This window comes from Abramis brama (genome assembly GCF_963993115.1).
Source record: "Abramis brama genome assembly, chromosome: 2".
NCBI lineage: Eukaryota > Metazoa > Chordata > Actinopteri > Cypriniformes > Leuciscidae > Abramis > Abramis brama.
The window spans coordinates 19,894,323-19,909,514 of record NC_139964.1 but is presented as its reverse complement, the minus strand read 5'-3'; the positions used below and the strand labels follow the sequence as shown (position 1 = coordinate 19,909,514).

Below are 15,192 nucleotides of genomic sequence, written 5' to 3'. Positions count from 1 at the left end.
ACATTAAATACATTTTATCTTGTCTTGTTGACTGCTGTTGTCTTTCTCATATGAATAGATTAGGGAAGGAGAAGGTACAGCAGAACTGAGCAGGGAGATGATCACTAAGACCTTTCCAGACATTAACCAGCTGGTTGGACGATCAATCTATGTTTCAGTCAGTCTTTTAACAGAAAGTGGTAAGACTCAACAGATACTGTACATCTGTATGTTTACATGCCTGTGTGTGAATGTATATGAGAGGCTAATCCTGTGCGTGTGCGTGTGCGTGTGTTTGTGTGTGTGTGTGTGTGTGTGTGTGTGTGTGTGTGTATGTGTGTGTGTGTGTGTATGTGTTTCAGGCAGTGAAATGGTGGAAGCAGAAAGGAGAGGCATTCAGATTGTGACGTCACTGTACACCATCCACTTCAAAAGAACACCACAATTCTTCAAACCTGGGATGCCCTTCAGTGTCTCGGTATGAAACATTGACTAAAAAGTAAACAAGTAAACAAAAACTATTTAAGTTTGCATGATATGGAAGTTGCAATAGTTTTTTCTTACCTATTGTGATGTGCAGTGTATATATATATATATATATATATATATATATATATATATATATATATATAATATTATTATTACTATTATTATTATTATTGTATATATATATATTTTTTGCTTTGGCTTCTATAAAAGGTCCATTTAAAAAATCCTGACCAGACTCCTGCTGAAAATGTGGAAGTGGAGGTCAATCCTGGAGGGGTCAAAGGTCAAACAAGAGCAAATGGCATTGGGAAGGTTACCGTCAACACTCTAGGAGGATCTTCTACACTGCAGATCACTGTAAGACCTGCAAACTCAACTAATGTTCAGTCAGTTTCACTGAAGAATTAGTGGGAAATAGATCAGTTAACATCCCACATAGCAACATTGTGTCGGCCCAGATCCAGCCCACATCTGGCACACGTGGAAAGATGATCTGGCCCACATGCAGCGTGGAATTACGGCACTTGGGTGGGCCGCTCCTGTTTGCCAAATCTGGGCCACAAGCAGTTCACTTTAGCGCTCTTTGCTGCTGCAATTGTGTTTGACAAACACACTGACACAGTGGCCAAAGAAGACAAAAGATATAATACGAGTTAAGAGCCCAACTAATGGAAACACTATTCACGGTTATGGTGACTTCAAATGACACACATTAGAGTTAAACCTCTGTTAATTCTCAATAAAAACTTCTGTAGACGTCTGACAGAAATAAAGTCAGTCTGGTTAGTAATAAGTGAAGCTGGTAAAGCTGTTTGTGGAGTTGTTTAATCCTCCTCTGCTGAGATCTTCACAGATTTAATGTCTTCTTTTCTCTTCAGTTGATTTCATCTTAGACTGTGTCTGAAGTCAGTTGTAGTTCTTGTGTTTCTGCTCGTCTCTTTTTCTGTTCTCTTCTTTCCTTCAGTGATTCTTTTTGTTAACAGGCTTATTAAGGATGAGATGACTCCATATTTAATATACACAGGTTTTGTGGCTCAGATAAGGTCCAGTTGTGGTTTATTTCTTTACTCTTGGCTGACATGTGGCATTGCTATGGCCTGCTTGTGGCCCAGATCTGGCAAACAGGAGTGGCCCACCCAAGTGCCGTAATTCCACGCTGCATGTGGGCCAGATCATCTTTCCACGTATGCCAGATGTGGGCCGGATCTGGGCCGACACAATGTTGCTATATGGGATATGTTGAACAAGCAATGGAGTATATACTACACAGCACATCAGAAAACAAATTTGTTCTTTTCAGGCAAAAACCAAAGATCCACAATTAACCGATGAACAGCAGGCAGTGAAGACGATGACGGCTCTTGCTTACATTCCCAAAGGAGACTCCAAGAACTACTTGCACATCAGCATTGATGCTGCAGAGCTTCAGATCGGTGATCAAATGACAGTCAATCTGTACACTGGACAAAGTCCAGGAGTCAAAGATCAAGATTACACATACATGGTAAAGATTATGGTTATTTCTAAATAAAGCTGCACCACAAATGTATTTATTATGTCAATATGTGATTAACTTCCACAGCTTGTGTTTGAAACCATATGAATATCATAAATACTGTTAACTCATCTGCCTCATTTTCAGATCTTAAGTAAAGGTCAGATTGTTAAAGCAGACAGGTTTAAGAGGAGAGGACAACCTCTAGTGACTCTGACTCTACCTGTAACCAGAGACATGGTGCCGTCCTTCCGCTTTGTGGCTTATTACCATGTGGGCTCGTCTGAGGTGGTGTCTGATTCAGTCTGGGTCGACGTGAAGGACACGTGCATGGGAACGGTGGGTCAACCATCACAAGAAATAGTTGACATGCTCATCAACTAGATCTGATTCAGTGTCTCTCGTTTTAACAGCTCAAGCTTCAGGTGAAGGACAAGATGAATACCTATGAAACAGGAGATGAGGTCAAGCTGCAGATAACTGGAGATCCTGGAGCTAGAGTTGGGCTGGTGGTGGTTGACAAGGCTGTGCATGACCTTAACAAGAACAGACTCACTCAGACTCAGGTGAAGGACCTTCTTCAGCATCTCAACAGCTTGTAATTTAGCTAATAAATGATCTCTTTGTTGCTTTAGATCTGGGACGTCATAGAGAAGCATGACACCGGCTGTACGGCAGGAGGTGGAAGGGACAGTATGGGGGTTTTCAGTGATGCAGGTCTGATGTTTGAGTCACACACCGCAGGAGGAACCAACATCAGAACAGGTATATATGAATATTCTATATATGAATTTCTTCAATTTGAATATAGGGATGGGCGATATATCGCACGATATTGTTATGCGCATCTCGTCAGTAAAGCTGGTTCCTTGATTAGTAGTAAATCACCATCACCTGCTTTCAGATGGAGCTGTATTTATGACAAAGAGCCGTAGTTAACTGACAAGCTGAGCCATATCGCATTAATATCGCGGACGTATCGCCAGCGATAATTAATGCGGTATGGCTCAGCTTGTCAGTTAACTATGGCTCTTTGTACACAGCAAAAACTCCAGTGTTAAATGAACACTCCTGGGAGTGTATGAGTCCACACTCAAGAGTGTTGAAGTTAATGAGATAATTAAGTGATTAATTTAGTGATGATTGAACATTATTGAAGACACCTGATGTTAACAAGCAGAATCACTGAAGGAGAAAATCACTAATTGTAAGCCACCGTTATGGTGATGGGTGTTTGCTTTAGTTGGGCTCTTGACCCTTATATGTTTACTTTAGATTTTGTTTGTCTGAGTTATAACTCTCAGATGAACAAAGAAAAAAAGTGATCTGATGGTGTTGGTTATATTATGATATTCATCATTTGAACTTGATCACTGAACTCATTAAGACCCTTATTTCTGACTTCGATTTGGTTACAGCATAACTGTGATTCTGCATAAATATCCAGAATTTTAGATATAATATAAAGGATTTCTTAAAAATTGTTTTAAAAAAAATCTTTCTTTTAGGCACACGCAGACGTCAAGATTCAGTCTATGCATCTCAACAATGGTGACGAGCAGAATATTCAATTAGGGAAAAGTAAATTACATAGACAATTCAGATCATAATTTATTCATACCGCAATGCATGATGGGAGCCATTAATGAGTTGTGATTGGTGGCAGCCACTGCAACATGCTTTATTATTGTCACCATTGTTGAGATTCACAGGCTGATTATTGATGTCTGTGTTTCTAAATAAATTCATTTGAAAGTCTTTTGATCAGAACAATGTTTATTAAATATTTTGAATTATAAGTAAAATGCTGATAATCATAGGTTGAAGAATCACAAAACTGCTGCTAACAAGTTAAACCAAACTATCTCAATAAGTTTCATTTTTCAGATCACAGCATACTTATGTCAAAACATAACCAACACTGTCATAGCACACTTTACTTTGTTCATTTAACTGTTATAAACCAATAACAGCAGACAAACAGTAACAATTAAAGTAAACATATAAGTGTCAAGAGCCCAACTAAAGCAAACACCCATCGCCATAATGGTAACTTACAATTTGTGATTTTCTCCTTCAGTGATTCTGCTTGTTAACATCAGGTGTCTTCAATAATGCTCAATAATCACTTAATTAATCACTTAATTATCTCATTAACTTTAACACTCTTGAGTGTTAATTTAACACTCATATTTTAACACTTTACACTCTTGAGTGTGGACTCATATACACTCCCAGCCCCAGGAGTGTTAATTTAACACCGCTCCATCTGAAAGCAGGTGATGGCGATTTACTACTAATCAAATGAACCGGCTTTACTGACGAGATGCGCCTAACAATATCGTGCGATATATCGCCCAGCCCTATTTGAATAAATACCAGCATATTTTATTTTATATTTCACTAAAATGAATCCATAGGGGCAGTGTCCATGAACATACAATTGAAATAATTTTCTACACATTTATGAATGTCTCCAGTGTTTATTATGTTAACTAATCTAAGTTGGTATAATCGGCGCTGGAAAAGCACTGCACCAAGTTCAGTTGTAGTGAATTCCCTCTCACACATTAGAGTGCCATATGCTAATTCCATTCTAATTAAATTCCTCTAGCGCCGGAGTGTCCCTTCGTTTCAAAGAGAAGACGGAGATCACTGGGTGAGAATCTGCTCTTATGATTCAACCCTTTAAAGATTAAACATGTTTTAAAGTTCATCTCTGCTGTTAAATATGTTGTTTATCTGTCATTGTGGCTTGAATGATCCCTGTATTGGAAAAGTTAACATAATCTTGAGGATTATCAGAGCATGCTAGTATTGATCCAGCTATGATGTCTACAGAGCCCCTAACGGAAAAAATATGAGATGGGAAGAAAAATAATATGATAATGCTTTTGCTTTCTCTCACAAATGTATGGCATTCCCCCGAGAAACTTTCAGAAAATAAATAATTGATTAAACAGTGCAAATACAATAGGGCTCTAGCACCAATCAGGGCCTGAAACCCTGATACATTTTTACTTGACTTGATTGTTTGTCCTTTTGCTCTAAAATATATATTCTGTTACATTTTTATCTGTTACAACAGGTGATGATGATGATGAATATTATACAGACTCTGATGAGATCATGTCACGTACTCTGTTCCCTGAGAGTTGGCTTTGGGAAGAGATTGATCTATGTGAGAATTGGTGAGTAGGAGAGCCGTCAGTTGAGCACCCATAGCAAATAATGTCATTCAACATGAGCCGTTGGTGACATTGTGTGTGTGTGTGTGTGTGTGTGTGTGTGTGTGTGTGTGTGTGTGTGTGTGTGTGTGTGTGTGTGTGTGTGTGTGTGTGTGTGTGTGTGTGTGTGTGTGTGTGTGTGTGTGTGTGTGTGTGTGTGTGTGTGTGTGTGTGTGTGTGTGTGTGTGTGTGTGTGTGTGTGAGTCTGATAGTAAACAACCATTAAAAGAGTACTTCATCAGTCTTCTTGTATTTTCCTCATATCTCAGTCCAGCACCAGTCAGAGATAAAGAGATCTACCTGACATACTCTATTACTACCTTGCAGATCTTGGCTGTCAGTGTGTCACCAACACTTGGTAAGGTGAAGCTGCAAACACAGGATACATGGTCTGAAAAACATCATCATCATCCAGGAGCTGCTGCTTTAAACCCTTCTGTGTGTCTGTGTTCCTCCTCAAAGGCATCTGTGTGGCAGAACCTGAGGAGATTATAGTTTTTAAGAGCTTTTTCATTGACCTCAAGATCCCTTATTCAGCTGTGCGCGGTGAACAACTGGAAATCAAGGCCATTATTCACAACTACACACCAAACAAGCAGAAGGTAGATTTGGTTTGCTATTAAAAAATATTTTTTAATTTATGTTATACATTAAAAACCATATTCATCATAATAACTATTTCTGCAGGAGTCAAATCATAGAAATATCAGAAATATCCTCTGCCATCACACATTTTATGTTCAGTTGAAATGCATTTACTTTGGAGGAAATTTCCTCTAGATATTGAAGAGATTTGTGTCTCGCTCTCCTGTTTTCACAGGTGCGTGTGGAGTTTATGGAGACAGAACATGTTTGCAGCTTTGCCAGTAAGAAAGGCAAATACAGAACAACAGTAAACATTGACAAAGACTCCAGCATAGCGGTTTCATATGTGATTATTCCCATGACTCTGGGAAAACACATAATTGAGGTGAAAGCTTCAATATCTGAGTATGAGGATGGAGTGAGAAAGACCCTGAAGGTGGTGGTACGTCTGATGGCATTTTTGTCAATTTTGATTTGGTCATTCATTAATATAATCGATAGATGTTTGTCATATTTTGAATAGATAAACACTCTCTCTCTCTCTCTCTCTCTCTCTCTCTCTCTCTCTCTCTCTCTCTCTCTCTCTCTCTCTCTCTCTCTCTCTCTCTCTCTCTCTCTCTCTCTCTCTCTCTCTCTCTCTCTCTCTCTCTCTCTCTCTCTCTCTCTCTCTCTCTCTCTCTCTCTCTCTCTCTCTCTCTCTCTCTCTCTCAGTCTGAGGGTGTGCTGACTCCATTACACAGACCAAACGTGGAGCTCAATCCTGTTAAGAATGGTGAGATTTACTGTGAACCCTACAATTACATTACTGTGTAATACTTCCATTATACAACATTACACACATTATACTTTCAGCCAATTGTGAAAAAAAAAAGTTTCTAAATTTCATTATAGTTCGAAGTTAATCAAGAGACCAGAATGAACTCCTACACTTTTGTAGTTCTTCCTACTCTTACTCACCAAAAGTGTACAAAATTTCACCAACTCATTACTCTTCCTCCATCTTCCTCTTTGTCTCTGTTTCTCATCCCAAATGGAACAGGGGAAAAACCTGTAGTTATTAAAGCTGAAACACTAAAGGATCGGGTTCCAGACACACCTGCTAACACCTACATCTCCATTACTGGTGAGGAAAAATATGTTTTCATGAATGTGCAACATCCATCTACTCCTCCGGGAGTCTTAGCACTTGTATGAAGATTGTTCCTCAGTACTTAATGCTGGGACTGCATACTTTTTAAAGTCGACATTTATGTGTTGAAAGTCAAGTCGACTAGTCGCTGATGACGTCATTGATGAACAAATCAGCTATGGCATATGACGCTCCTACATAACAGCTTATTTTTATAAGTTCTTTTGTGTTTTTGGTTCATTATGTTTATCACAGATTTCTGCTCGTTCTAAATCAGATATAGACAAAGATTACATATAAATGAATGCATTAGTGTGAGAGAGTGCCATTGCTTGTGAATTAATTTTACCTGGCAGCGTCTCTCCACTAATACTGAAGCTGTGGGTTCTAGTTACTAAGAAATATATGGCAGGATATTTTTTAGTTTCTAAGCTATTTTATTGATAAATCACAGAACAGAGTTTACAATACATTACTGCACTACAGAAAGATTATGTACGCGCGATCATCACGTGATATGTGCGCTATTGTGTGTGTGTGTGTGTGTGTGTGCGAAATGCAGCAGCAGAATTCCAGATAGTATACATATCCGGGCCTCATCTGGGCCAACTATGGCACATTTGACTCAGTTCTGGTAGTGGGAAAGGTCAAATGCACTGTTAGACCTTACCAGGTTTTTTTTTACAGTAAAATACTGGCAACACTGTTGCCAGTAATTTACTGTTAATTGTGCAGTTCTTTACTGTAATCTACAGTATGTTACTGTAAAAATGCACTAAAACTCTTTAACTAATTCCACTTGCAGAAACTGACTGCCTTAAATTGACCAACTGTCATTTAAATGTATTAACTAAAATTTATGAAGCATTTACAACGTGAGCAAAGTATTACTGTGAACGTATTTCATTTGAAACCACAAAAAAAAAAAAAAAAAAAAAAACTCTAGTAAATAAAGAGATTTCCACTGGATCAGCAACTACACAGTCACCGCCTGTTAAATAAAGCAACATACAGCAAATCATCAATGTTTGTAGATCTTCTCCTGGACTGAAGCACAGGCTCTACTCTTCTGCACAATGGTGACCCAAAAAACTACATTTTACAGTAAACTACTGGCAACAGTGTTGCCAGTATAAACCTGTTTTATAACTTAGTTTATTACTGTTAAAATACATTCCGTGGGTGTGACTTTTTATCTTACACTGTTAACCCTTTCAACCCCACAGGGAAATACACACTACAAAGAGTAAAAAGTAACATTGAGACAGTGTTGCAGTGAGATAATTAAGGGAATATGTAAGTTGTAGCAGCCCTTGGCATCAATAAACCCGTGTAAAGTTCGACCGGTGCAAATATCTTTATTGTTTCTTCACGCATCATGAAACTAAAACAAACAAAGCCACAATAAATCTTACAATACACACATCAAAACACATCTTCCAATAAATTAACATTACACAATCGATTTTTCCACGTCATCGACAACAAATAAAATCCAACACCTACCTCGCTCCGCTTACCAAGGGTACAAACATCTAACAGAGGGTTGGGAAAATCTATTTACTCGCCATTCCTTTAGACAGCGTACTACATGCGCCAAATGCTTCCTGCTCCGATGTGGATGTATTTTTTTACAAGCAGCGCCACTGAGCTTGCTTATATCAGTTCCGGGGTGCGTCTGTTACCCGGACGTGACTAACTCATATTAACGACACAAGCAAAGTAATGTCCACTTACATGTAAGTGATTGTTGAGCATTAGTGATGAACACCTGCTGTTAGAACAGAAAATAGAGAAACACAAGAACTACAACTGACTTCCATTACACATTATTACACTTATTATTAACCAGTATGACTTTATTTCTGTCATACATCAACAGAAGTTGTTATTGAGATGTTTAATTGAAAATGTTTGGTTTGAAGTTACCATTATAGAGATCAGTGCTTGCTTTAGTTTGGATGCTGATGCTAAAACTTAAGTGTTTCTTTTGCTGCTTGAGCTGTTTTTGCAAGTCACACTTGTGTACACACACAGTTTATGAATAATTGCGGTTATGACAAAATTATCATATTGCCTGTTCATTCACTAAGGAATTCATTCTCACTCATTCAGAGTTTAATCCTCAATCAAAAGTGTTACATTACCACCACTATGAAACCACAGCAATAAATTACAACTCTTTTTTTTTAACACATCATACATAAAGCAAAATAACAGAGCTATGCTGTCATTTAGAAACAGAGATATCACAAATTAGCACATGAATCTCAACAATGGTGGCAATATTTTATTATTATTATTCATGCAGCAGTGCATGCTGGGAGTTTTATATTATCCAGGAACCCAGCATGCATTGCGACATGAAACTTTTGATTGTCACCATTGTTGAGATTCATGAGCTGATTGTTGATGTCTGTGTGTGTCTGAGTCAAGCAGGAGTTGAAAAAATTTTAATTTACGAGATGATTACGATATTTTTCAGAATACAGAAATATTGATTTCATGTTATAGATTGACAGATGCTAAATATGAAGTAACCATAAATTCAAAGAATATATACAGGAAATATCAGAGAATCAGACATATCTAGGATGATTGTAACTTCATCACAAAAGCCAAAAACACCTGACCAAATTTCTCTTGATATTTTCTTGCCATAACAAATGGGCTTCATAAACGCACTATTACAGCAGCCAGAGAGAAATGAATGGTAAGAAGTCAAGGGACAAGAGACCAAAGCAAATACTGATCTCCATTATGGTGACAACAAACTTAATTATTAACTAAATATCTGTTAATTCTCAACAAGAACTTTTGTACATGTATGAAAGAAATAATCGTAAACTGGTTTGTAAACTGGTTTCACACTCAGTGTGGCTGGAAGTCAGTTGTAGTTCTTGTGTTTCTCTTTTTTCTGTTCTTGTTTCTCTGTCCTTCAGTGATTCTGCTCATCAGTTTCTCATTTCACTCATTTCTTTTCATTCAAGTGGACTATATTAGTGAACTAATGTAGGGAATATGGAATGAGGGTATAGGGTGTGATTGGGAAAACAGTAGGGGTGTAACGATACATCGATATGGATGCATCGATTCCACACTTAAAATATCGATATACACCTTTATTTTGACACTCTCCACATTCTCACGTACAGAGGTGGGTAATCCAGGGGCCAAAGAGTAAAAGTCCTGCCATATGTTTATTCCACCCATGAACTCAGTCAGCTGATTTCACTAATTAGTTCTCTCTCCTGCTGAATTAGCAAATCCAGGTGATTGGAACAAAATACTGAGGAGGACTTTTACTTTCTGAACCTGGACTTTACACCTCTGCATAGCAATGCCACATGTCAGCCAAGAGTAAAGAAATAAACCAGAACTGGACCTTATTGTAGCCAAAATAATCTGTGTATATTAAATATGGAGTAATTTCAGCCACAGCCTCAGATGAAATCAACTGAAGAGAAAAGAAGACATTAAATCTGTAAAGATCTCAGCAGAGGAGGATTAAACAACTCCACAAACAGCATTACCAGCTTCACTTATTACTAACCAGACTGACTTTATTTCTGTCAGACGTCTACAGAAGTTTTTATTGAGAATTAACAGAGGTTTAACTCTGTTTTTCATTTGAAATCACCATAATAGTGATGAGTGTTTCCATTAGTTGGGCTCTTAACTCTTATTATATATTTTGTCTGTTTTGGCCGCTGTGACAGTGTGTTTGTCAAACACATTTGCAGCAGCAAAGAAAGCTAAAGTGAAATGAGATCAGGTGATGATGGTTACCTGTTGATGGTCTTATAATCATCATGAAATAGACTGATTCACTGAGGTATTTATAATCTAACAAATATGTTGTTCCATTAATATTTTCACGTCACAAACCCTGTGTTATTGCAGCACGAGATCCAGAAATATAACAATCGGTTTAAATCTTTTAACAAACATGAAATTTAAAAATTAGCTTTTGCTGAGACACACAGATATCAACAATCAGCGTATGAATCTCAACAATCACAAATATTTAGATAAACAGATAAATTCAGAACATCAATGAAAAGCTACTAATTCACAACAAAACCAACAGCAAAAAAATAAAAGCAAATATTTAGAATCAAACAAAATAATAGGTCAATTCAGCTGCATAATTTATTCATGTTGCAATGCATGCTGGGAGTTTTGTACTATGCTGGTACCCAGCATGCATTACAGCAAAGTACTTTTGATTGTCACCATTGTTGAGATTCATACGCTGATTGTTGATATCTGTGTGTGTCATATTAAACTGACTTTTTTGTGCTCATGTCTGTTAATGTCTTCTAACTTACTGTTATAATATTGCTGGATCTCATGCTGCAGTAACACAGGGTTTGTGTTGTGAAAAAAATATTAATGTGACAACATAATTGATAGATTCAAAAGACATCAGTGAATCAGTCTATTTCATGATGATTATAAAACCATCAACAGGTAGGCTAACCATCATCACCTGATCTCATTTCACTTCAGCTTTCTTTGCTGCTGCAAATGTTTTTGGCAAACACACTGTCACAGCGGCCAAAAAAGACAAAAGATATAATACGAGTTAAGAGCCCAACTAATGGAAACACAAATCACTCTTATGGTGATTTCAAATGAAAAACATTAGAGTTAAACCTCTGTTAATTCTCAATAAAAACTTCTGTAGACGTCTGACAGAAATAAAGTCAGTCTGGTTAGTAATAAGTGAAGCTGGTAATGCTGTTTGTGGAGTTGTTTAATCCTCCTCTGCTGAGATCTTTACAGATTTAATGTCTTCTTTTCTCTTCAGTTGATTTCATCTGAGGCTGTGGCTGAAATTACTCCATATTTAATATACACAGATTATTTTGGCTACGATAAGGTCCAGTTCTGGTTTAATTCTTTGCTCTTGGCTGACATGTGGCATTGCTATGCAGAGGAGTAAAGTCCAGGTTCAGAAAGTAAAAGTCCTCCTCAGTATTTTGTTCCAATCACCTGGATTTGCTAATTCAGACAGGAGAGAGAACTAATTAGTGAAATCAGCTGACTGAGTTTATGGGTGGAATAAATATATGGCAAGGACTTTTACTCTTTGGCCCTGGATTACCCACCTCTGCTCACGTAACATCCTTCCGCCAAAGCGCACATTTTCGTTTACTCACCAGCCGCCTGCCGGTGTGTAACGTTAATCTCCTCATCTGAAAAAGACGCCTGACAAGACTGACTAAACCCTAAACAAGTTTTTTTCACAAAAGTCGGTATTGTCCGCTGTCAAGGCATCACGAGTTCATGTTTTACAGCAGAAACGGACAAGCACTCGCACCCTTGTTGGTGAACACAACACGATAAGTCCGTTTTAGCGACTCAGCGCGCAGTATTCAGGTCAGATGTCACTTTGAAAAGACGCGCTGGCTAAGAGGAGTTTCGTCAAAGCTGACTAAAAGTGATCGAGGATGGATAATTTCAATGAACTCGTGATATCTTCTTCAGGGCGTAAAAGGAAAATAAAACCTGAAACATTTTCACGGAACCTTAGAGCTGCTCGTTTAGTGGTGAGGGAAAAGCTCTCTGTACTGCGTGTATGTTATCACAACAACAAAGTTTGTTAGGCGTCAGCTGAGGAGATTAACGTTATGAAGATTAACCGAGTGTTGTATTATTTATCATAGCAATTACTTGGTTTTGTTTGACTCAGAAAGATGAAATGTGAATGTATCTGCTCTGCTAAAAAAAAAAAAAAAAACTTTTAACATAATAAAGCATACTTTCAATTAACTTTAATTTTGATTGCAGTTTGATTGATATTAACTTGGATGCACAATAATAATAAAAAACATGATTTATGAAAATGAACAAGAACGGAGTACTTGCAAATGATCACTTCTGTTATAAATGTCCCAATTGGGAGAGGGTGTGCAATTTTCAAAGAGTTTAATTAAACGTTCATGTTATATATTTTGATTGCATTTGTGAGTTAATAAAAACGTAACTGGTTGTGTGAACATAATATCTAAATATCGATTAATCGATCGATATAGCCCTGAATCGAATCGAATCGAATCGTATCGTGGAATTTTTTGAAGTATCGGAAAATATCGTATCGCTGGCTGAGAGAATCGATATCATATCGTATCGTGATGAACTGTCCGATTTACACCCCTAGAAAACAGCCTCTGAGTGTCGACTTTGAGCGCTGTTAATTCACAGTATATTCCTGTAGGTTAGTAATGTTTTCTACAGTATATTACTGTTTTAATGGAAAATGGTATGATATTGTCAGAATTTGGCCTTTTTTTACAGCAAGGGTTAACAGTGTGGGCCATGTCTGGCCTAAACACATCAAACTGACTCTCAAGCAGATCGCCTGTCAATCAAACTCCCTTTGAAGGGTGAATTTTCCAGCTTTCCGTGTTTTCACACGCTATTACACATTTTCTGAAAGAGTACAAAATCTCCAGATCAAAACACATGCAGAAACATGCAATCTCATATCATGTGCATATTTAAAATAATATGATCATCAACATGAAATAGCATATAAATCATAACTGCCTAATCTTACTGAATGAAATGTCGACCCAGGATGAGCTACAGGACTGTGGAGCTTTAGGGGTGTTGATGGACTCCATCTACTCCATCTGTGTTTTGATCATTGTACTGAATCCAATCTGGATGTAGTCTTTGACAAAAACAAAAAAAAACTTACCCTCATTCAAATGTTGATAAAAAAGAACGCATGAAGCTAGAATTAAAACATTTTCTATTTTTGGGAAAATGATCAAAAACGCTGTGTTAAACTTTAAGAATCTGAAACTGTGCAGATACAAAACCAAAATGTAACTGTCAAAATGTTGCATAAATATTCCATCCTGACACAAATAATAAGAAGCTGAATTCTCATCCTGCTCTTTCCTCCTTCCAGGTGAAGAGATCTCTCAGACAGTTGAGCAGGCCATCAGTGGAGACTTCATGGGTCGCCTTATTGTCCAGCCCGGTGGTAATGGAGAGTCAAACATGATCAGTATGACTCTACCTGTTATTGCCACTCATTATCTGGACAGCACCAATCAGTGGGAGACTGTTGGAATAGACCGCCGTAGTGAAGCCATTAAACACATCAACACAGGTCAGCAGGACAAATATAAGGTCAATTCAGGTTGATTGGGACTAGGGCTGGGCGATATATATCGTGAGATTGTTATGCGCATCTCATCAGTAAAGCCGGTTCCTTGATTTGTAGTAAATCGCCTTTACCTGCTTTCAGATGGAGCGGCATTTACTACACAGCAAAAACTCCAGTGTTAAATTAAGAAAGACATTAGAGAAGTTAATGAGATAATTAAGTGATTAATTTAGTGATGATTGATCATTATTGAAGACACCTGATGTTAACAAGCAGAATCACTGAAGGAGAAAATCTCAAATTGTAAGCCACCGTTATGGTGATGGGTGTTTGCTTTAGTTGGGCTCTTGACCCTTATACATTTACTTTAGATTTTGTTTGTCTGCTGTTATTGATTTATAACAGTCAAATGAACAAAGAAAAGTGTGATCTGATAGTGTTGGTTATGTTTTTACATAATCATGCTGTGATCTGAAAAATGAAACTTATTGAGATTAACTTATTGTTTGATTTAACTTGTTAGCAGCAGCTTGAGATTTTACAGCATATGATTATCAGTATTTTTCTTTTAACCCATTATATTTAATAAACATTGTTCTGATCAAAATACTTTCAATTTTTTTTTTTTTAAACACAGACATCAATAATCAGCCTGTGAATCTCAACAATGGTGACAATAATAAAGCATGTTGCAGTGGCTGCCACCAATCACAACTCATTAATGGCTCCCATCATGCATTGCGGTATGAATAAATTATGATCTGAATTGTCTATGTAATTTACTTTTCCTAATTGAATATTGTTGTATTGTTGAGATGCATAGACTGAATCTTGATGTCTGTGTGTGCCTAAAAGAAAGATTTTTTTTTTTTTTTTTTTTAACAACTTTTAAGAAATCCTTTATATTATATCTGAAATTCTGGATATTTATGCAGAATCACAGTTATGCTGTAAACAACAACATAAATCAAAAACATAAAGTTCAAATGATGATTGTCATAATATTACACCATCAGATCACTTTTTTTTCGTTGTTCATCTGACAGTTATAACTCAGTTACAGCAGCCAAACAAAATCTAAAGTAAATAATATAAGGGTCAAGAGCCCAACTAAAGCAAACACCCATCACCATAACGATGGCTTACAATTTGAGATTTTCTC

At 37.2% G+C, this 15,192-nt stretch overlaps 1 protein-coding gene across 2 annotated transcripts in view; it reads left to right on the top strand.

Annotated features, from left to right (window-relative positions):
* LOC311077820 (complement C3-like) overlaps positions 1-15,192 on the top strand; it is a 55,732-nt gene that overhangs the window by 16,483 nt on the left and 24,057 nt on the right. For both annotated transcript variants that reach the window (XM_084106450.1, XM_084106449.1), the window contains 15 exons: positions 59-179; positions 342-457; positions 679-825; positions 1,769-1,972; positions 2,111-2,302; positions 2,377-2,529; positions 2,599-2,728; positions 4,578-4,622; positions 5,052-5,154; positions 5,460-5,548; positions 5,653-5,792; positions 6,011-6,217; positions 6,487-6,547; positions 6,815-6,898; positions 13,830-14,033. In XM_084106450.1, the coding sequence (XP_083962576.1) occupies positions 59-179; positions 342-457; positions 679-825; positions 1,769-1,972; positions 2,111-2,302; positions 2,377-2,529; positions 2,599-2,728; positions 4,578-4,622; positions 5,052-5,154; positions 5,460-5,548; positions 5,653-5,792; positions 6,011-6,217; positions 6,487-6,547; positions 6,815-6,898; positions 13,830-14,033 (1,996 nt within the window). The remainder of the gene's footprint in view (positions 1-58; positions 180-341; positions 458-678; positions 826-1,768; positions 1,973-2,110; positions 2,303-2,376; positions 2,530-2,598; positions 2,729-4,577; positions 4,623-5,051; positions 5,155-5,459; positions 5,549-5,652; positions 5,793-6,010; positions 6,218-6,486; positions 6,548-6,814; positions 6,899-13,829; positions 14,034-15,192) is intronic.